The sequence below is a fragment of the Scyliorhinus canicula genome, unplaced genomic scaffold, assembly GCF_902713615.1.
Source record: "Scyliorhinus canicula unplaced genomic scaffold, sScyCan1.1, whole genome shotgun sequence".
NCBI classification, from domain to species: Eukaryota; Metazoa; Chordata; class Chondrichthyes; order Carcharhiniformes; family Scyliorhinidae; genus Scyliorhinus; species Scyliorhinus canicula.
Genome location: NW_024055426.1, coordinates 45,358 through 67,562, shown reverse-complemented (window position 1 = coordinate 67,562; position 22,205 = coordinate 45,358). Strand labels below are relative to the sequence as shown.

General features: G+C 46.3%; 2 protein-coding genes across 14 annotated transcripts in view; both read left to right on the top strand.

Annotated features, from left to right (window-relative positions):
* Positions 1-1,143: 1,143 nt before the first annotated feature.
* On the top strand, positions 1,144-16,775 carry LOC119959311 (zinc finger protein 436-like). Of its 12 annotated transcripts, none has more exons than XR_005459164.1 (5): positions 1,144-1,306; positions 2,508-2,591; positions 5,753-5,854; positions 8,169-8,284; positions 9,937-9,993. XR_005459164.1 is itself a non-coding variant. In XM_038787621.1 (2 exons), exon 2 carries the CDS (start codon positions 15,746-15,748, stop codon positions 16,613-16,615), a length of 870 nt encoding a protein of 289 aa, XP_038643549.1. In that variant the 5' UTR covers positions 11,502-12,176; positions 15,657-15,745; the 3' UTR covers positions 16,616-16,775. The 12 variants fall into 12 exon arrangements, 2 of the variants coding, with proteins under 2 accessions (XP_038643549.1, XP_038643550.1); XR_005459162.1 differs by lacking the exon at positions 1,144-1,306 and adding an exon at positions 1,318-2,396; XR_005459157.1 differs by lacking the exons at positions 1,144-1,306; positions 9,937-9,993 and adding exons at positions 13,135-13,216; positions 15,657-16,775 and having other exon boundaries at positions 1,319-2,591.
* A 3,825-nt stretch (positions 16,776-20,600) lies between these two features.
* The window catches only part of LOC119959310 (zinc finger protein 229-like), a 34,368-nt gene continuing 32,763 nt past the window's right edge, over positions 20,601-22,205 (top strand). The window contains exon 1 of one of the 2 annotated variants that reach the window (XM_038787616.1): positions 20,601-20,664. The gene's annotated coding sequence lies outside the window, so the exon portion shown is untranslated. The remainder of the gene's footprint in view (positions 20,665-22,205) is intronic. The other variant, XM_038787617.1, reaches the window with a different exon arrangement.

The following is a 22,205-nucleotide window of genomic DNA, read 5'->3' as shown; positions in this document are numbered from 1 at the left end:
TCTTTGGCAGAGATCCTTCTCTGCCACTCTCTGCCTCTTCATTGAGGCGTTGGAATTCAAATGTAATAATAATAATAATCTTTATTGCTGTCACAAGTAGGCTTACATTATCATTAATGAAGTTACTGTGAATAACCCCTAGTCGCCACACTCCGGCGCCTGTTTGGGTGAATTCAGAATGAGAAATTCACCTAACAAGCAAGTCTTTCGGGGAGAATGTGCAGATTCTGCACAGACAGTAACCCAGGCGGGAATCAAAACTGGCGCTGTGAAGCAACAGTGCTAACCACTATACTACCGTGCCATCCTAATGATGCAGTTTGATGGACACGTTGTCACGATAGTGACTGATTGGCAGCAAACTCTTGCCAGTCATTACAGTCAATGCTTATTACATTAGTGGGGAGTGAACAGGAGTGGAGTAAATTCAGAGACAGGCAAGGCAGCACCCAGTTATTAGCCTTGACAAGAACATCAGCTTTCTCAGCATTGTTTCTCTAGAGTTATTAAAGCTCTCGATTATGTCACAGGAAAGAAACACAGGTTCAGGTGCTGATGGAGATCCTGGTGCATCCTCAGCCATCAATCGTAATTACATATAAAATCGAGGACTTGAACTATGTGAAGATATGATCGATAAGTTTGCAGATAAGTTTGCAAATGGAAAATTGTTGGTGTGGTAACTAGCGAGGACAAAAGCCTTAAATTACGGATTGATACAGATGGGCTGGTCATGTGGGAAGAACAGTGGCATATGGAATTTAACCAGGAAAAGTGGTAACTCCTGTTCTGAGTTAGTGCAGATATGATGTGCAGAGTGAATTCCATCTGTGCTGGATCATTCTAGAAAACACTGAACATTCAGTATCACGAGCAAGAGGGAAGAAGGTGGAGGAATGACTGATTATGGGATTGAACCCAGCATGAGTTTGCATCTTCTCGGGAGGAGAGAGGAAGGACCCATTGGGGAAAAAACACTGGAGAAAAACACTGAAAAAAACACCTTAAGTTCTGCACTGTTCCACGGGAGAGCAGCATTAAATCATTTTGAGAAATAGAGAATAGCAGAATACCCATTGAAAATAATTTGCTTGATTATTTTTATGAATTGGTAACCAAGTTATTTTGTATTTACTGTTTGCAGTTTCAATGGTGCGGCTACTACCCACCATTCCATGCGGCTGTGAATGTGCCCTATTCATTCCACAGGAGCCCAGTGCGCAGACGCAATGCTGGGCTGTGTCTGGAGCATGCGCAGTGTCACTTTGTCGGAGGTCTGCGAGTGCGGGAGCGGCTGTTTGGGGCGGTGAGACGGAGGGAGGAATGAAGCCGGGAGCCGGGGTGGGGAGGGAGTGAAGGCTTCATAAACACCCCCTGCTGGTCACAAGGCCGGAATAAGACCCTACAAATCCCGCGTTTGCAGCTGCGGAGCTTTTATCCGGTATCAGGCCCAGATCCACGGCCGCCATCTTTGTTTAGCGGCGCGGCTGAGGAGCCATCTTGATGACGTAACAGAGGCGATGCTTCAGCATCCTGGTGACCAGGAGAGAAAATCATTGTCTGGATGATTGACAGACCCCTCCAGAGGGGAACGGTGCTGCTGCCATGTGTGTGTGGCAATCCGGAGAACAGAAGAATAATAACATCAGAATTAGTAGGAGCAGGGACTGGCCATGCGGCCTATTGACCCTACTCTGCCATTCAATAAAGGCATGGCTGATCCAAATGTGCCCTTAATTACATTTTCCTGCCTTCCCCCAGAAACCTTTTTTGACTCCCCAGTCGATAAAAAAAGACTAACTCAGCTTTGCGTATATTCAGTGACCCAAGCCATTACTCTCAGGGAAAGGGAATTCAACAAACTCAGCTTTGAAAGAGTCATCCAGACTCAAAACATTAGCTCCCTTTTCTCCCCACAGATACTGTCAGACCTGCTGAGATTGTCCAGTATTTTCTGTTTTTGATCCAGATTCCAGCATCCACAGTAATTTGCTTTTATCCACAGACTGATGACCCTCTGAAAGAAGACATTTCTCCTTATCTCAGTGTCAAATTGGAGAACTCTTATCTTTAAATTGTCCCCCTTAGTTCTGGAATCCCCTTGTGGAAAAATATTCTTTCACCAAAACCCCTCAGGATCTTAGATGTTTCAATAAGATCAACTCTCATTTTTTTAAAACTCCAGCGGGTACAGACTAAAGAGTCTCAATATCTTCCTCCATAAAACAAACTCTCATATCCCAGGAATCAGACCAGTGAAACTTCACTGAACTGCTTCCAAAGCAAGAATAACCCGCATTAAATAATCCTGGGACTGACAACAAGGGAAGAGAATGTTTGGAACTTCTATCCTGGACTTGAAGAATGATGGATTTTGGAAACTCCTTTTACCGAGGGTTAGAAGGGGAGGATTAACACCCAGCAAACTCAACTCAAGATCAATGTTTGTCTGATCTTAATTTCTAACCTCGACTAACATTTCTGACCATTGTAATTTCCTTTTACAGCTGCTTCCAAGGCTTCTGATATCTTTCCAGCCAAAGGTTGCATGAGGAGATTGTAAACTTGAAAACACCAAAATTGTGACACAGGTGAGTATTATTATTATTAATTATAAATTTCAAGTCCCCAATTATTTGTTTCCAATTAAGGGGCAATTTAGCATGGCCAGTCCGAAGCTGGCACTCCCAGTGCAGACTTTGGTGTTGTGAGGATGTTGCTGTGGTGAAGAGTGGCTGCTGGTGTTGCTGCTGCTCTCTTTCTCGCTCTCGCTCTGCTGCTGTTGCTCAGTTTGCTGTCTGTTTCCAGTGCTGGTTGCTGCTGAGCTGCCTGGAGGAAGGAGAGGGGAGAGAGGGACGGAGAGAGGAGAGGAGGACAACAATAAGGAGGCAACTTCAGAAAGAAGGTGGGAGCAAGCCCTTTGGACTGCTTGTTTGCTGGGCCGAGGGCCCGGCCCAGTCTTCCCAGCTGATAACATCTGCCTTCAGCAAGGACAAAACCTTCCTTATTCGACCCAGTGTGCTTGTTCCGGAGCAGAGGGATCGAGTGGGCAGGGTGTTTGCTGAGCCCCCTCCCGGACTGAAGACTCCACACACCAGCAGGGAGGAGGTGGATTCCATTAGGTGGTTGTTCCAGGGTGGGAGCACGGACTGTGTTTTTGCTGAGTCCTACTTGGGCCGACGACCTCGCGAACCAACGCCACTTACCTCCTTCCGGGCCTGGTGAAGCGGGTCATTTATAGTTCCAGTGGGTGACCGAGGGAGTCATCCGACCAGACTGTTTGCCCATTTTCCGCGGCTACACTCACAGCTGGGTGTCCCTAGAAAGGGAGCATGCAGTGTCCATGGGCACCATCAAAGCCTTCCATGCCCGGTGATCACTGCAGGTGCTGGGGTGCTTTATTGACCCCTATAAATGCACTCTCATTAGATGTTTTTAAGTTTCTGCTGATCTTTGTTACGTTTGGGCAGTGCTCCTAACTGGAGCGGCCCTTTTTGCTTTGTCCCTAAGTTTGTTTCCTTTGTTCTATTTTGTTGGTGGACCTCAAAAGTGGCCAATCCACCTGGCCTGCACATCTTTGGGTTGTGGGGGTGAGACCCACGGAGACACCGGAGAATGTGCAAACTCCACACGGCAGTGACCCTGGGCTGGGATCGAACCTGGGTCCTCAGCACCGTGAGGCAGCAGTGCTAACCACTGCCACCGTGGCGCCCTTCGTCAAGATGTTTCCATTCCTATTTTATCACACACCTCCCAGTCACACTCATTGTAACACAGAAACTTCAAAATATCATTGCTACCTTGCATTTATTTTGCCCTCCTTTTATTGTCTAATGATAACAGTAACAGACCAGAATTGGAATATCAGATAGGATGTTGTCTAATAATAATAATGAAATGAAATGAAAATCGCTTATTGTCACGAGTAGGCTTCAATGAAGTTACTGTGAAAAGCCCCTAGTCGCCACATTCCGGCGCCTGTCCGGGGAGGCTGGTACAGGAATCGAACCTGCTGCTGGCCTGCTTGGTCTGCTTTAAAAGCCAGCAATTTAGCTGAGTGAGCTAAACCAGCCCCTTTAACAGAGTAACACACTGGGGATTGGTGATCCTTCAGAGGGTCGGTGCTGACTCGATGGGCCGAAAGGCCTCCTTCAGCACTGTAGGGATTCTATGATTCTACACTGGATCGAATGATGTGTTCACTCACACACACTGCAGCCCGACTCTTATTGGAACAGACACTGTGTTTGTCACTCTCAAAGTGAGTGAATGCTTTGTTGTTTCTCCTCTGGGCCCCATCTCCACTATTATTGTCTGATTGTCCCACTGAGACTCTCACGGTTATTATTGGACAATCAGCCAGTCAGCCTGAGCCTGTGGCCGCTCTCACCATCTGGAACCGTCACAATGAAACGTCCGGTTTCCTCCCACAGTCCAAAGATGTGCGGGTTAGGTGGATTGGCCATGCTAAATTGCCCGTAGTGTCCTAAAAAGTAAGATTAAGGGGAGGGTTGTTGGGTTACGGGTATAGGGTGGATACGTGGGTTTGAGTAGGGTGATCATGGCTCGGCACAACATCGAGGGCCGAAGGGCCTGTTCTGTGCTGCACTGTTCTATGTTCTAATGCCCGGATGATTGAAGGCAGCTCCGGACCAATAGGAGGAGGGGTGGGACTGGAGAACTGACGGGGGGGGCTAGTCCTCCAACCAATTGGAGTGAATGAGCGGTGGGGCCCGTTGTGATTGAAGCATGCGCAGTGTGGGTAATGGTGAAGGAGAAGGGCTGTGTCTTCAGATCGGGAATTGGGAAGGGGCGTTTAACACTTATGGAGGGAGCGAGAGATTGTGGGGGTGGGCGGAAACGTTGTGAAAAGCTGTTGTCAGCTACAATCCTCGGAAAAGAGTTTCCGGCATCCCATTTGTACCGAGCGGAGCTGCAGATCCTCAAGTTCGGCTCGGGTTAACGGCCGCCATCTTTATAGGATGTGCATCAGGGCGCATGCGCGTTTGTCATTTTTGTCGGGGTGATGTTTCAATGAGTGGGAGGAGCTTGTTCCCCATTGTTCAGAATGGAGACAACTTGTCCATCAAACTGGATTAGTCTTTCAGTCCCAATGTCTTATTGATGATGCAAAGCGGTGGCAGAGATGGAAAGAACAGGAAGCCAATCCTGCTCTCCGGATTTCACTGTCTCATTGGACATCCTGCCCCATGTGTCCAAAGCTCTGCGGCTCTGTTCAGTCACATGAAGACCCAGGGTAGAAACTCACACCCTGAGTTAACGTCGCCTTCAAATCAGGGGACTGCTGATGACAAGAGGGTCAGTGCGCAGCGGGGGGGCATGAGCGGCCATCCTGGACCAGGGAGGAGGAGAGAATGTTGTGAATTTCTATCCTGGACAGACAGTGATTAATTTTGGAAACTCCTTTTACAGGGGATAAGTAGGGGAGGATTTACACACAGCAAACTCAAACCAAAAGAAATGTTTATCTTTCCTGAATTTTATTTCTGGACTGACATTGACGCCTTTGTAAACTTCTTTCACCTATCTCTGGATCTGTAAAGACTTGATTACCTGCAAATGCTCGCATTCTAAGCATTGTCTTGCATCTTTGAATGTGTCGATATATAGTTTTCTGCAACATACCTCGTCATTCACCTGAGGAAGGAGCAGTGCTCTGAAAGCTAGTGCTTGAAACAAACCTGTTGGACTTCAACCTGGTGTTGTAAGACTTCTTGCTGTTCTTTCACAGGGGCTTAGAAAGAGATTCGCAGACAGGAAACTCACAACCAATCCTCACATCAAATTCTGACAGCACGAGTTACCAGGACCTGGAGATTATTGACCTTTGTGTGTAAGCATTGAGTTCCATATCATTATCACTCACTGTATAAAATGTCAACCTCCTATCTCCCCTGTAGATCTTGTTCACAATCTTAAATCTGTGTCCCGTAATCCTTTTACAATCTACTGATGGGAACAGTTTATAAAAATCTTTTGCTGGGTTTGCCGTTGTTGTTTCTGGTGCCTGGATCGATGCTGGGTGGTCCGTCTGGTTTCATTCCTTTTTCATGTTTTTGTTGTGGTTGAATCAGCTTGGACCAGTCCATTTAGGATCCAGAACACAATTGAAGTCACCTCCAAGAATCAATTGATCTGGATCCAGGTCTGGGATGGATTCCAACAATTGTTTTACAAATGTTTCTGTGAGATCCCCTCATTAAAAGAAAAGATAGAGAAGCAGAATTAGGCCATTCAGCCCATTGAGTGTTTGAGTTTGCTCTGCCATTCGATCATGGCTGATATGTTTATCATCCCCATTCACCTTGTATTGTAGCTCTCTTGAAATGAATGCGAACATTGCATTTGCCTTTCGAACTGCCAACTTTCCTTTATTTGTTCTTGGGATGTGGGTGTTACCTTGGCCCAATGTTACTAATCGTAATCAGTTCGCAAAGCAAAATTTATATCAAAAATATCCATTTCAATGGCGGGTTTATTACCCAACATGTGTAGAGAATGTGCTCTATCCACATGACAGGAGCTCCTCGCAGATGCGCAGAGTCCGGCTGTGACTGGAGCATGCGCCGTTCGGGCTGTGACCAGCGCATGCGCGGTTCAGATTATTGATGACGGTGCGAGGAGCGGGAAAGAAACAATCAAGCGACTTTCAGGATTGGAGCCGGTGGGTGGCCGGGGAGCAATATGAAGCAACGGAGTGAGCTGGGAGGCTTAATAAATACCCAGTGGAGGCTTCAACTCCCGAGGAAAATGTTAACAGTCCCATCTTAAACAGCACCGAACAGAGTGAGAGCTGAGCGGTGACAGGCCCGGGTTACCGGCTGCCATCTTTACAGAGGACAATGCACCGCAGGAAAGGGGCTGGTTTAGCACAGTGGGCTAAGACAGCTGGCTTGTAATGCAGAACAAGACCAGCAGTGCGGGTTCAATTCCCGTTCCAGCCTCCCCGAACAGGCACCGGAATGTGGGGACTAGGGGCTATTCACAGTAACTTCATTGAAGCCTACTTGTGACAATACGTGATTATTATTATGCGCTGCGAGTCTGGCCCGGATGCCAACTCTCCCGGATTGACTGACTGGAGTCTCCAGGATTTTATTTTAATCATTTGTGGGAGTCACTGGCTGGGCCAACATTTATTGTCCATCCCTAATTTCCCTTAAACCGAGCTGCTTGCTCGGCCATCTCAGAGGGCATTTAAAGAGTCAACCACATTGCTGTGGTTTGGAACCGTGTCGGCCAGACCAGGTAAGGATGGCAGATTTTCTTTTCTATTCATTCACGGGATGTGGGTGTCGCTGGCTGGGCCAGCATTCACTGCCCAGCCCTAATTGCCCTTGAACTGAGTGCATCTCAGAGAGCATTTTAAGAGCCAACCAGCTAACTGTAGATCTGGAGTCACATGTAGGCCAGACCAGGTAAGGGTAGAAGATTTCCTTCACTGAAGGACAGGAGTGAACCAGATGGGGCTTTGCAACAATCGACAATGGTTTCAGGGTCTTCAGTAAACTTTTAATGAATTCAAATTTTACCTTCTGCCTTGATGAGATTGATACTTGGGTGTCTGGAAAATCATTGGGACAGTCAAAAATATTTTTGTGACTGTGGAAAATCATTAGGACAGTAAAAAAGATTTTTGAACATTTCTCTTCAGCGGATATAAAAATATTGAAAATGGGATGAAGGTTGTTTGGCTGACAGTCAATCACTATACTTTTTAAAAATAAATTTAGAGTGCCCAATTCATCTTTTCCAATTCAGGGACAATTTAGCGTGGCCAATCCACCTAACCAGCACATCTTTGGGTTGTTGGGGTGAAACCCACACAAACATGGGGAGAATGTGCAAACTCCACACGAACAGTGACCCGGGATCGGGATCGAACCGTGAGACAGCAGTGCTACTCACTGTGCCACCATGCTGCCCTCGTCAAACACTGTCCTGTGAGGTAATGAGTCCTTTTGCTTCCCAATTGGCCGAGGAAGGCAGTGTGTCACAAGGATGGATGTGTTGACCAATTAATGGCTGGAGGATGGGGGCAGGTCATGTGATCAAACCTCCAGGAATACATTTAATCAAAGTTGGCGAGGAGAGAATGTTGTGAATTTCTATCCTAAACTGACAGTGAGGTTTCTGTAAATTTACAGGATACTGGAAGTGGAGGTTTAACAGGCGGGAAATGCAAACCAAACTTCACATCGCGATCTGACAGAGTCACTCGATTCATTAGAAACTGAATTTCAGCAGCATCTGGGTGTGGAAGGTAAAAGGTTTGTCTGTTCTGTCTGTGAGGGAAGATTTCAGGTCTCGGTGTGACTGGAAAAGCCCCGAGATTCACAAACCCTGGTTAGGCCAAACCTGGAGAACTGTGTTCAGTTCTGGGCAACAAACCTGAGGAAGGATAGAATGGCCTCGGAGGGAGTGTAGCACAGATTTACCTGAGTGATATCTGAACCCTCCGGGGTTAAATTACAAAACTAGATTACACAAAACAGTCAGAGACATGATGGCACAGAGAATGGCATTCGGCCCATTGAATCCATGCTAGCTCTCTGGAGCAATCCAGTCAGTGCCATTCTCCTGCTCTCTCCCTGTATCCTCGCAGGTTTATTTCCCTCAAATCCAATTTCCTTTTGAAATCAAATGATTCATTGTGTCTATTTTCAAACTCCCTCATAGGCAGCAAGTTTCAGGTCATTGCCGCTCGCTGTGTAAAAACATATCTCATATCACCTCATATCTCCTGTACCTTTTACATACAACTAGGAACAGGCCACTCGGCCCCTCGAGCCTGCTCAGCATTCAATAAGATTGCGGCTGATCTCATTCTCACCTCAACTCCACATTCCTGCCTACCCCTGATGACCTTTCACCCCCCTTGCCCATCAAGAATCTATCCAGCTCTGCTTTAAAAATATTCAAGGACTCTGCTTCCACTGCCTTTTGAGGACGTGATTTCCAAAGTTTTACAACCCTCTAGAATAAAAAATCCTCATCTCCACCTGAAATGGGTGACTCCATATTTTGCAACAGTGATACCCTCGTTCTTGAATCTTGTATAGATCAATCCAGGTTTTACCCAAAACTTTACATCTGTCTACCTAGTGCTTGCACGATCAATGAATGGAAACAGAGTTTCTTTGTCCACCCGATGGAAATCTGGCATAATCTTGTAGACCTGAATCAAATCTCCCCTGAACCTCCTTTGCTGGATCCATTCTGGTAAATCTGCTCTGCACCTTCTCCAAGAACCTTCACATCCTTCCTGAAGAGTGGTGACCAGAGCTTTATAAAGATTCATTGAATAGAATTAGAACCATAGAATTCCTACAGTGCAGAAGGAGGCCATTCAGCCCATCGAGTCTACATCGACTCTCTGGACGGGCAGCCTGTCTAGACCCACACCACTACCCTGTCCCTGTAACCCCACAGCCCCACCTAACCTGCACATCCCTGCACACTAAGGGACAATTTATCAAGGTCAATCCACCTAACTTGGCCTTCTTTAGACTGTGGGAGGAAACCTGAGCACCGGGTGGAAACCCACGCACACACGGGGAGAAAGTGCAAACTCCACACAGTCACCAAGGCCGGAATTGAACCCGGGTCCCTGGCGTTGTGAGGCAGCAGTGCTAATCACTGTGCCATCAGAAGCATAGTTTCAGTATCAATATTACTCTTTATGAAGCTCAAGATCGTGGTTGCTTTGCCAACTACTCTCTTAATATGGCTTCACCTCTTTCTCTCTCCTCCCAAAGAGGCCAGTTGGGTTTTTATGACAATCCAGCAGTTTTCATGGTCACTTTGTCCGAGAGCCGGCCCTACAAGTGACCAGATTCATTCAGCTCAATTTCACAACCTGCCTTTGTGTTTTGTGGGTTCTCTCTCACTCCCTATTTTCTGTTTTTACACCAGTTTCACAGGGTGTTCGAAGGGGAGGATTCAAAGTCAGGAAACTCAAACCAAGCATCACATCAGGATCTGACAGAGACTTCAATTTATCATATCCTGAATATTATCGTACTTTAAACATGGAAGGAAAAAGCATTGTTCACAGTGGGGAGAAACCGTACACATGTTGTGTGTGTGGACAAGGATTCAGTCAATCATCAGGCCTCACAAGCCACAAATGCAGTCACACTGAGGAGAAACCGTGGAAATGTGCGGACTGTGGGAAAGGATTCACTTCCCCATCCCATCTGGAAACTCATCGACGCATTCACACTGGGGAGAGACCATTCACCTGCTCCAAGTGTGGGAAGGGATTCACTCAGTCATCCCACCTGCTGAGTCACCGGCGGGTTCACACTGGGGAGAGACCGTTTCAATGTCCAGACTGCAGGAAGTGCTATAAAAGTTCTGGGGAACTGATACATCATCAACGTGTCCACACTGATGAGAGACCATTTAGGTGCGCTTACTGTGGGACTGGCTTCAGACAATCATCTAACCTCACTGTACATCAGCGAAGTCACACTGGGGAGAGGCCATTCTCCTGCTCCAAGTGTGGGAAGAGATTCATCACTTCATCCCACCTGCAGACACACCAGCGAGTTCACACGGGAGAGAGACCATTCACCTGCTCCCAGTGTGGGAAGGGATTCACCACTTCATCCCTCCTGTTGAGACACCAACGAGGCCACAAGTAACCACAGTGGTTGGATTTTGCTGTTAACTCACATTCAGGACTGAAACATATTCATTCGGGGTCTCTTTCTGTTGATCAACTCCAGCCCATTTACCAATCCACCTAACCTGCACATCTTTGGACATGGGAGGAAACCAAAGCACCCGGAGGAAACCCATGCAGACACAGCGAGGACGTGCAGAGGACACAGGAGGACTCCGTATATACAGTCACCCAAGCGGGAATCAAATCTTTGACCCTGGTGCTGTGACACAACAGTGCTAACCACTGTGCTACTGTCCAACCCAGAAATTCTGTCTCTAAAAATGCGTCACTTCAACTAAAGGAACAGCTCAACAACACAACAGGCCTGCAGCGATATCCAGTCTGCAGTACACAGGGTTAATTAGCTGGCTTTTAAAGCAGACCAAGGCAGGCCAGCAGCGCGAGTTCAATTCCTGTATCAGCTTCTGCTGGAATGTGGCGATTAGGGGCTTTTCACAGTAACTTCATTTGAAGCCTACTTGTGACAATAAGCAATTTTCATTTCATTTTCATAATTAAAGCTTCAACTTGATTTGTATCTAATTTCTGTGTATGAGTCAGCGTGTGAAAGAGACGAGAGACTGAGATAAACATAGAACATGCAGTGCAGAAGGAGGCCATTCGGCCAATCAAGTCTGCACTGACCCACTTCAGCCCCCACTTCCACTCTATCCCCGTAACCCAATAACTCCTCCTAACCGTTTGTCACTTAGAGGCAATTTATCATGGCCAAGCCACCTAACCTGCACATCTTTGGACTGTGGGAGGAAACTGGAGCACCTGGACGAAACCCACACTGAAATGGGGAGAATGTGCAAACTCCACACAGTCACCCAGCGGGGAATTGAACCAGGGACCCTGGTGCTGTGAAGCCACAGTGTCACGTATGCTACCGGCCCACCCTTGTCCTACCCTAGAAGTTCAAACATTCGGGGAAACAGTGTGATAGTAAATAACCTTCTTTCCATTTAAAAATTACCAGAAAGCCTGCTGCTGAAATGTTTCTTAAATTAAGACAAATCACCCTGACGGTAAGAAAATATCCCACAAACATGCTGATAATGGAATGGAAAGGACCACACAAATCCTGTGGGTAACAATGAGTAAAAATCTCCTGACTCATTGAACGTCTGCACCCAATCCTGAGGAGCCTGGGCCTGAAGTGTAACCAAAGGTTGTATAACCCGTTCAGTTGCGAGACAGGGCTACAGCCTCACACTGAATGTATAAATGACTCATAGAGTCCTCCAGGCTGCAAACATCAGCTGCTGCCTGGGAGTGGGAGGTTTAAAAACCAGATATCCCAGGTCTTTTTCCACCTGGCACTAGGACCCGGCTGGGAACAGAAACCTTGATGTTCCGCCCACGCTGTAGCGTCACTAAGACGCATGCGCTCTGCTCTACGCTGAACCAAGATGGCGGCAGTTAATCCAGAGTCTTGTCCCGGGAGAAAGACTCGGAGCAGCAAACACGGGATCTGCAGGTTCGTATTCGATGTTGGAAGTCTTCACCAGATATTTAGAAATCGTACCCGTCTGTCTACCGACTATGTGGCTCCCTGCACCTTTCCACATCCTTACCGGCTGACGATGAGCCAAAGGAACGTCCCTCCTCATCGCCATGATCACATTCCGCATACCTGCAACTTGGTTCCTCAATACGCATGCGTAACGTTCTCTGTGGTGTGGATAGTGGACATTCATCACCGCGGGGAACTGTGGGTACAGTCCCCGCCATTGAAAGTCTTAATTAGTGAAGTGATTTTGTTTGCTCCGATGTAAAAATTAGGACTAGAGGAGGCAGTCAATAAAATTAGGAACCAAGTTTTACCAAAACCTAATTATCTATTATTCCCCAGAAAGAGGGACGTGGAAATTCTCCACTTAAGTACGACAGCGCCGGGGTCCCAGGTTCGATTCCTGGCTTGGGTCACTGTCTGTGCTGTGTCTGCATGGGTTTCCACCGGGTGCTCCGGTTTCCTTCCACAAGTCCAGAAAGAAGTGCTGTTTGGTGAATTGGACATTCTGAATTCTCCCTCAGTGTACCTGAACAGGCGCTGGAGGGTGGCGGCTCGCAGTAACTTCATTGGAGTGTTAATGTAAGCCTACTTATCACAATAAAGATTATTAATTAAATTAAATATATACATAATGAGGGGAAGTCAATCCATATATTTAATGGACATCAATATGCAAATGAATAACTTTTTAACAGCTTGTCCTCTTGGTGCAGAAGCATCATAATAGGAAATGTGCAAGTTAGATAGAGTGTATTTTGGGGTGCAGGGGATTGTGGGAACCATGTCCCCCATTAAACACCAGCCAATGGTACCTGTTTTAATAGAGGAGAGCCAGTGGCTGAAAATGTTAACTCTGTTTCTAAATCTCAGTGATCTTGTGTAACCTGATGAGTATTTCCAAATTGTTTTCTTTTTATTTCAGATTTCCAGCATTTTATTTTGTTGCAGGCGTTGCTCACAAAACCAAGTCTAGAAACACGGACCATTGAAAAGCTGTGTTTCAAGTAAGGAAAAAATAATTCTGCCAGGGCTTTTAATTCATTTTACATATAGAAATTTTTCAAATTAATTACTGGACCATGGGTATCACGAGCATTGCCAGTAATTCGCCACACCTTCTCCAGCAGCAACTTCCAAACCCACAAACTCTACCACTGACATGGATAAGGGCAGCAGGTGCATGGAAACACCACAACCTGCATTTACCCTTCAGAATCACACACCAATGTGACTTGGAAGTATATCGCTGTGCCTTCACTGTCACTCAGCAAATATCCTAAAACTTCTATTCTAACAACACTACGGCTGCACCAACAGCAGCTGGACTGCAGTAGTTCAAGGACGCAGCTCACCCCCAACTTCAGAAGCACAATTAGGGATAGACAGAAAAAGCTGGCCTTTTCAACAATGCTCACACCACATGAAAGTATTAATACAACATATTGACAGTCATCAGCTTCTGCTTGAGAAAAAGCAGTGAAAGTCACCATAGTCCCAAGGACCACAGGGCACCCTCCCCTTTTGAGACAGAGCTGACTGCTGGTGGTGTAACCTGAGGATCACTACACCTCAGGCAAGGGGCCAGGTTGGGAAGGCGGTGCCTTCAGGAATAACTGGGAAGGTGATGTTTGGTCAGTTGCTGCAGTCTGTGTAGTGAAGGTGCTGTCACAGTGGTGTGAGGTAAGGAAGTACAGGATTATCACCGAGCAATGATGAATTAAGGGGAATGTAAATCCAGCTCAGGCTGCTTTCAGATTGGAAAGGGGGAAGATAAGGTGTCTCCTTTGAGTTGATGAAGGTTGAGGCTTTGGCAGTTTCTCTATAATGCCCTTCTAATTCATTCCCTCCCTCTACAACTTCTATCTTTAGAGACACAGAAAGAGGCCCTTCGGCCCATTGAGTCCTCACCGGCCATCAAGCACCAATTGGCTCTAATCCTATTTTTCAGCACTTGTGTGCTGTGCCACATCTAAATATTTAATTGTTGTGAGGGTCCCGCCTCCATTACCCTTTCAGGCAGTGAGTTCAAGATTCCACCACCCTCTGGGTGAAAAGGTTTTCCTCACATTCTGTGATCTCCTCTAAACCTCCTGCCCCTTACATTAAATCTATGCTCCCTGGTTATTTATCCCTCCGTTAAGGGGAAAGGTTCTTTCCTATCTATCTGTGCCTCTCATAGTTTTAGAGACCGCAATCAGGTCTCCCCTCAGCCTTCCCTGCTTCAAGGAAGACAACCCCAGCCTACCCCATCTCTCTTGATAGCTGGAACGTTCCAGCCCAGCCAACATCCTGGTGAACCTCCTCTGCACCATCTCTAATGCACTCATTTTCTTTGTATAGTCTGGAGACCAGAACTGCACACACTACTCCAGCTGTGTCCTAATCAACGGTTTACATAGAACATAGAACAGTACAGCACAGAACAGGCCCTTCGGCCCTCAATGTTGTGCCGAGCCATGATCACCCTACTCAAACTCATGTATCTACCCTATACCCGTAACCCAACAACCCCCCCCCCCGCCCCCGCCCCCGCCTTAACCTTACTTTTATCAGGACACTACGGGCAATTTAGCATGGCCAATCCACCTAACCCGCACATCTTTGGACTGTGGGAGGAAACCGGAGCACCCGGAGGAAACCCACGCACACAGGGGGAGGACGTGCAGACTCCACACAGACAGTGACCCAGCCGGGAATCGAACCTGGGACCCTGGAGCTGTGAAGCATTTATGCTAACCACCATGCTACCCTGCTGCCTCCATTACAGCTACCATGCTCTTATATTCTATACCTCAGCTAATAAAAGCAAATATCACATGTGCCTTCCTAACTACCGTATTTACCTGGCCTGCTGCCTTCAGAGTTTGATGGACATGCACACCAAGGTCCCTCTGATTGTCTGTACTTCCAAGGGTCCTACCAGTGATTGTATATTCCCTTGCCTGGTTAGTCCTCCCAAAATGCATCACCTCAGACTTTTCAAATTCTCTAACCAGCCCATCAATATCGTTTCCTCCTATTGAGGTTACATGAAAATGAAAAATGAAAATTGCTTATTGTCACGAGTAGGCTTCAATGAAGTTACTGTGAAAAGCCCCTAGTCGCCACATTCCGGCGCCTGTTCGGGGAGGCTGGTACGGGAATCGAACCATGCTGCTGGCCTGTTTGGTCTGCTTTAAAAGCCAGCGATTTAGCTCAGTGAGCTAAACCAGCCCCTATGAGCTAAACCAGCCCCATTGTTGTGCAGGTCCAGACCGGGTGGCAGGTTGCCTTCCTTGAAGGACATTACTGAACCAGTTGGGTTTTTATGACAATCCAGCAGTTTTCATGGTCACTTTTCCTCGTGCCGGCCCCACAAATGACCAGATTCATCCAACTCCATTTCACAAGCTGCCTTTGTGTTTATCACTCTTTTTTTTCCTCCTCTTTGAATTAATTTTTCAGAGTATTAGAAGGGGTGATTATTAAACATCACATCAGGACTGAACAGTCGTTTGAATCATCATGGCCTGAACCATCATCAGCTTCTGTACATGGAATCAAAAAGCACCATTCACAATGGGGAGAAAGTGTTTCCGTGTTCTGTGTGTGGACGAAGCTTCAGCCGATCATCAAACTTGTCAAAACACAAGTGTTGTCCCATGGGAGAGAAACCGTGGCAATGTGGAGACTGTGGGAAGGGATTCAATTACCCGTCTGAGCTGCATATTCATCAGCGCACTCACACTGGGGAGAGGCCATTCACCTGCTCTGTGTGTGGGAAAGAATTTACTAAATCATCCCACCTTGTGAGACACCAGCGAATTCACACTGGGGAGAGACCGTTCACCTGCTCTGTGTGTGGGAAAGGCTTCACAACCTCATCCCACCTCCTGTCACACCACCGTATTCACAGTGAAGAGAGACCTTTTCAATGTTCTGACTGTGAGAAAAACTATAAAAGGAAAAATGATCTGTTAAACCATAAACGCACTCACACGGGGGAGAGGCCATTCACCTGCTCTGTTTGTGGGAAAGGATTTGCCCGTTCATTCGATCTGCTGACACACCAACTTGTTCATACTGATCAGAGGCCGTTTAAATGTCCTGACTGTGAGAAGAGCTTTAAAAGCCGGAAGGATCAGCTGACACATGAATTCACTCACACCAGGGAGAGACCTTTCATCTGCTCTTTCTGTGGGAAAGGTTTCACTTGGAAGTCCAACCTATTTAATCACCAGCGGAGTCACACTGGGGAGAGGCTGTTCATCTGCTCAGTGTGTGGAAAGGGATTCACTCAGTCATCCACTCTGCTGGCACATCAGCGAGTTCACACTGGGGAGAGGCCATTCTCCTGCTCAGTGTGTGGAAAGAGATTCAGTCGTTCATCCACACTGCTGAGGCATCAGCGAGTTCACAAGTGACTGCAGGGATTGGATTTGGATTCTGCTGTTAATCACATCCGGACTGAACCATCTTCACTCTGACAGGTGGAGTTTGTTGCTGCTGATATTAATAAGCCTGAAAGCTGGGGTGTGCATTGATGTTCTGTATAAATATTGAGTAAATCAGCTTTCATTCAGACACAGTGTTTTGAATATTTGATTTCCTCAATGATAAGAGGAAACTGATTGATCTGTTACTGACTGGACATTATTTTGATTTTTCTTAGTCTGAATTATTTCTGCAATCCCAGATTAAACACTGAGCTTTCATCAATCTGTTGGAGACATTGGGCGGTTGGTGAGTTTCACCTGAAGTTGGTGTCAGTTGCCCTCGGAAGATTTCCCAGTTTTCTGAAATTCCAGTGTGGTTCTCTGTTAATGTAATGATCGGAGTTTCAGTTCCAATGCTGACGATGGAGGGCCTGTACTGACAGAACCACAGAATCATTGCAGTTCAGGAGGAGGCCATTCAGCCCATCGAGCCTGCACTGCAAGAACATTCTATCTAATCCCACTCCCCTGCCTTATCCCTGTAACCTTGCACATTCTTTCTTTGCAGATAATAATCCAGTTCCCTTTTAAATACCTTGATTGAAGCTCCATCTCCATATGTTCATTCCAGACTCCAACCACCATCTGGATGCAAACCTTTTTCCTCACATCACTTCTGCTCCATTTGCTTATTATTTTGAAATGAAATGAAATCGCTGATTGTCACGAGTAGGCTTCAATGAAGTTACTGTGAAAAGCCCCAAGTCGCCACATTCCGGCGCCTGTCCGGGGAGGCTGGTACAGGAAACAAACCGTGCTGCTGGCCTGCTTTAAAAGCCAGCGATTTAGCCTGGTGAGCTAGTTCTTGATGTGCTCCTGAGGGGAAATAGCTTTTCATTATTTACCCTGTCCAAACTCCTCAGGATTTTGATTACCTCTACAAGACTCCAAACAGCCTTCTTTTTCTCCACGGAAAACAGACCCAACCTCTCCTCATAGCTCCAGTTATTTATCCCTGGAATGATTCTTGTGAAGCTTCTCTGGACTCTGTACTCCAATGCCTTCACATCCTTCCTCAAGTTTTAAAAAATAATTTCATGGGGATGTGGTGATGCTGGCTGGGCATTTATTGCCCATTAATTACCCTTGAACTGAGTGGTTTGCTCAGCCGTTTCAGAGGGCATTTTAAGAGTCGACCACTTTGCTGTGGGTCTGGTGTCACATGTGGGCCACACCAGGTAAGGGCAGGAGATTTCCTTCCCTAAAGGACATGAGGGAACCAGATGGGATTTGATGACAAACAACGATGGTTTCATGGTCATCATTAGACTTTTAATTCCAGATTTAAAAAAATTGAATTCACATTCCACCATTCCAAATACTAACTAAGAAGTTAATTTCTGGACTAAAGAATTGTGAGTTCTTCGAAGATGTAACAAGCAAAGTGGATAATGGGGATCCTGGAGATGTAGTATATCTGGACTTCCGGAAGGCGTTTGATAAGTTGCCGCACAGAAGGTTAATTGACAAGGTGAGATCACATGGGATTAGGGGTAATTTATTAGGTTAGATAGAAGACCGGCTGATGGACAGGAGACAGAGAGTCAGGATAAATGCTTCTTTTTCTGGATGGCAAGATGTAACTAGTGGGCTGCCACAGGGTTCAGTCCTTGGGCCCCAGCTATTTACAATCTATATTAACGACTTGGATACAGGGATAGAAGGTTCTGTAGCCAAATTTGTAGATTACACAAAAATAGGCGGGACAGTAAACTGCAATGTGAAAATGAGAACCTTACAAATGGATATAGATAGGTTAGGAAAGTGGTCCAAAATGTGGCTGATGGAGTTGTGGATAAGTGTGAGGTCATGCATTTTGGTCAAAAAAATGGAAAGGCAGCTTCTCTAAATGGGGAGAGACTTCAGGGTGCCCTATGCAGAGAGATCTGGGTGTCCTTGTGCATGAGTCACAGAAAACGAGCATGAAGGTGCAGCAGATAATAAGGAAAGCAAATGGAATGTTAGCAAAAGGAAATGCGCAACAAAGTGTTGTTGCAACTATGCAAGGCATTGTCAAGACCGCACCTGGATTATTGTGCACAGTTTTGTCCCCTTATTTGAGGAAAGTTGTAGTGGCATTGGAGGCAGTTCAGAGGAGGTTCACTAGATTGATTCCAGAGATGAGGGGAGATTGAATAGTTTAGGCCTATACTCTCTCTTAGAAGAATGAAGGGAGATCTAATTGAGGTAAAGAAGATGCTAAAAGGTATGGACAGGGCAGCACAGTGGTTAGCATTGCTGCCTACGGCGCTGAGGACCCGGGTTCGAATCCCCGTCCTGGGTCACTGTCCGTGAGGTGTTTGCACATTGTCCCCGTGTCTGCGTGGGTTTCACCCCCACAACCCAAAAAAGTGCAGGGTAGGTGGATTGGCCACACTAAATTGCCCCTTAATTGGAAAAATATAATTGGGTACTCTAAATTTAAAAAAAGGTATGGATAATGGGTGGCACAGTAGCACAGTGGTTAGCACTGTTGCTTCACAGTGCCAGGGTCCCAGGTTCGATTCTTGGCTTGGGTCACTGCCTGTGTAGAGTCTGCACATTCTCCCTGTGTCTGCGTGGGTATCCTCCGGGTGCTCCGGTTTCCTCCCACAAATCCCAAAAGACGTGCTGTTAGGTGAATTGGACATTCTGAATTCTCCGTCTGTGTACTTGAACAGGCACCGGAATGTAGCAACTAGGGGGTTTCCACAGTAATTTCATTGCAGTGTTAATGTAAGCTTACTTGTTACAATAATAAAGATTATCAAGTAGACATGGAGCTGATGCTTCCTCTTGTGGTGCATTTTAAATGAGAGGTCATGATCTTAGAATAAGAGGTAGCAAATTTAAAACCGATTTGAAGAGAAACTACTTCTCCCAAAGGGTTATGAATCTATGGAATTTGCTACCCCGGAGTGCAGTGGATAAAGGGACAGTGAGTAAATTCAAAGAGGAGTCAGACAGATTTTAAATTGGTAATGGGTTGAAGGCTTATGGAGGACGGTGGAGTTGAGCACAGGATGGGATCAGCCATGATCACATTGAATATGTTTAGGCAAGGGAGGCTAAATTTCCTACTCCTGCTCCTAGATCATGTGTTCTCGGGAGGAGATGCTCTGGCTGATTTTGCAGTCCAGCTCTTGTTCTTTAGCATTGTGGGTAGCAGATGAGGAACATATCAGCTATGATAGAATGGTGGAGTAGACACGTTGGGCCAAATGGCCTAATTCTGCTCCTGTATCTTATGAAGTTATGACTGTACACAGAACAATACTTTTCGTTGTACCTCAGTACATGTGACAATAAAACAAATACAATACAAACAAGTCTTGTTTACCCATCCCCTGTGCTTACTTTCCTTTTAAGAAGAACCAAATTTTCCTGTAGTTGTGATCATCCTGGTCTCTGTAATCTCCTCACACACACACCTTCAAGATCTCTGCACTCATTTCATTCCGGCCACTTTCGCATTTCTGATTTTATTCGGTCCACCATTACTGACCTCTTATCATTTGACTGGGCCACAAGCTCTTGAATTTCCTCCTTAAAAATCCCCGACTCTCACTCACTTTCCTCTCTTAAGATTATCCTTAAAATCTAATATCTCCTCTTGTGGATCAGTGTCAATTGTTATTTCGTAACATTTCTCTGAAATGTCTCAAAAATCTTTATTCTGTCAAAATAAATCTGAATTATTGTCACAGCTCTGGACATGTATCATTGTTCTGACTCATAAAGAGTAACTTAGAGTGAAACAGTCTGTCACGATGAAACATTTCAAAAACTTTGCCCTCAACAAAGATGGCGATTGAGCCTGAACCCAAAACTGCTGCCCCCAATAAAAATGGTGGGTACGCGTGCGCTCCACTGCTGCTAGTGCCCAACTAAAGTTGACGAGTGCGCATGCGCAACCCCACTAGCGCGCGATAGAGATGGCGTACCCATCGTCCCGTCGGTGAGAAAACTGCAGGCCTCGCTCAGGGCCCCCGGTACCGGTAGGTTATTTTTACGGGTTTTCAGTTTATATAACATATTTACGAAGTGTGTCCAACGACGCGCCTCATTCATCTCTCCCTCGGTCCCGCCATTCCCATCTTTGCGGATTGTGGATCCGAGAAAGAATTTTCTCTGCGCCGCCATTAATCACACTGCGCATGCTTCACTCGGCCTAGTCCCGCCTCCTCATTCACTCCGATTGGCTGGAGGACCAGCCGCTCCTGACCGGTCCTCCGAAGCCGCCCCCTGAACCCTATTGGCCAGGAGCTGCCGTCAATCATTGCACTGGCTTGATGAAGGTGTTAGGTGAGAGGTCAGTGTTGGGGGGGGGGCGGGGTTTACAAATCCCGAGTGGGGCCCCAGAGCCGAACAATGAACATTCTCCACTATCACTGAAAATGAAAAAAATGAAAATGGCTTATTGTCACAAGTAGGCAAATGAGAGGGCAGCACGGTGGCACAGTGGTTAGCATTGCTGCCTACGGCGCTGAGGACCCGGGTTCGAATCCCGGCCCTGGGTCACTGTCCGTGTGGAGTTTGCACATTCTCCCCGCGTCTGCGTGGGTTTCACCCCTACAACCCAAAAGATGTGCAGGATAGGTGGATTGGCCACGCTAAATTGCCCCTTAATTGGAAAAAATAATTGGGTAATCTAAATCTTTAAAAAAAAAAGTAGGCAAATGAAGTTACTGTGAAAAGCCCCTAGTCGCCACATTCTGGTGCCCGTTCGGGGAGGCTGGTACGGGAACTGTCTCTCCACAAACAACATCATAGTGACCAGGGGGGAGACACTGACCCAGTGACAATGTCACCGCATTAGTGGGAAAGTCTAATGTAACCCCTCTTATTCAAAAAGGCAGAAAGTAGGAAACTATTTAGTTTAAAAGCTGTTGTTGGGAGCCTGGAATCCATTATTGAGGAAGTAGTAACTGGACATTTGGAATGTCAAACCGCAATCCATCAGTCAGCGTGGTTTTGTGAAGGGGAGATCGTGTTTGACTCAATTGTTTGGAATTCTTTGAAGTAATAAGCCAGGTGGACAATGGGGTCCTGTAGACGTATTTGGACTCCCAGAATACATTTGATGAGATGGAATTTAACATGCATAAGTGTGAGGTTATCCATTTTGGTCAGAGGAATAAAAAGGCAACTTATTATCTAAATGGAGAGAAACTTTAGAGGACATTGGTTTGGGTGTTGAACAAATATTTCACATCTGTCTCCAGCCAAGAGAATGAGGAGGTAGATATGGAACTCGGGAAGAGAGACCGAGAGGTTCTTGAGTGAATTGACAGAGGGAGTGACAAGGCATTGGAAGTGTTGGCAGGCTTAAAAGTGGAAAAATCTCTAGGTCTGGATGAATTGTGTCCCAGGATGCTGTGGGATTGTAGGGGCCAATTTTTTAATTCCTCTTTGGCTATGAGGGAGGTGCTAGAGGACGGTAGATCAGCTAATATGATCCCACTATTTAAGGAAGATTGTCGAGATAAGCCAGGGAACTGCAAACCAGTGAGTCTCACGTCAGTGGTAGTGGAAACTA

What these genes read in the sequence shown, in the direction of transcription:
- LOC119959311 (XM_038787621.1), top strand. Translation starts at nt 15,746, where the DNA reads ATGGAATCAAAAAGCACCATTCACAATGGGGAGAAAGTGTTTCCGTGT.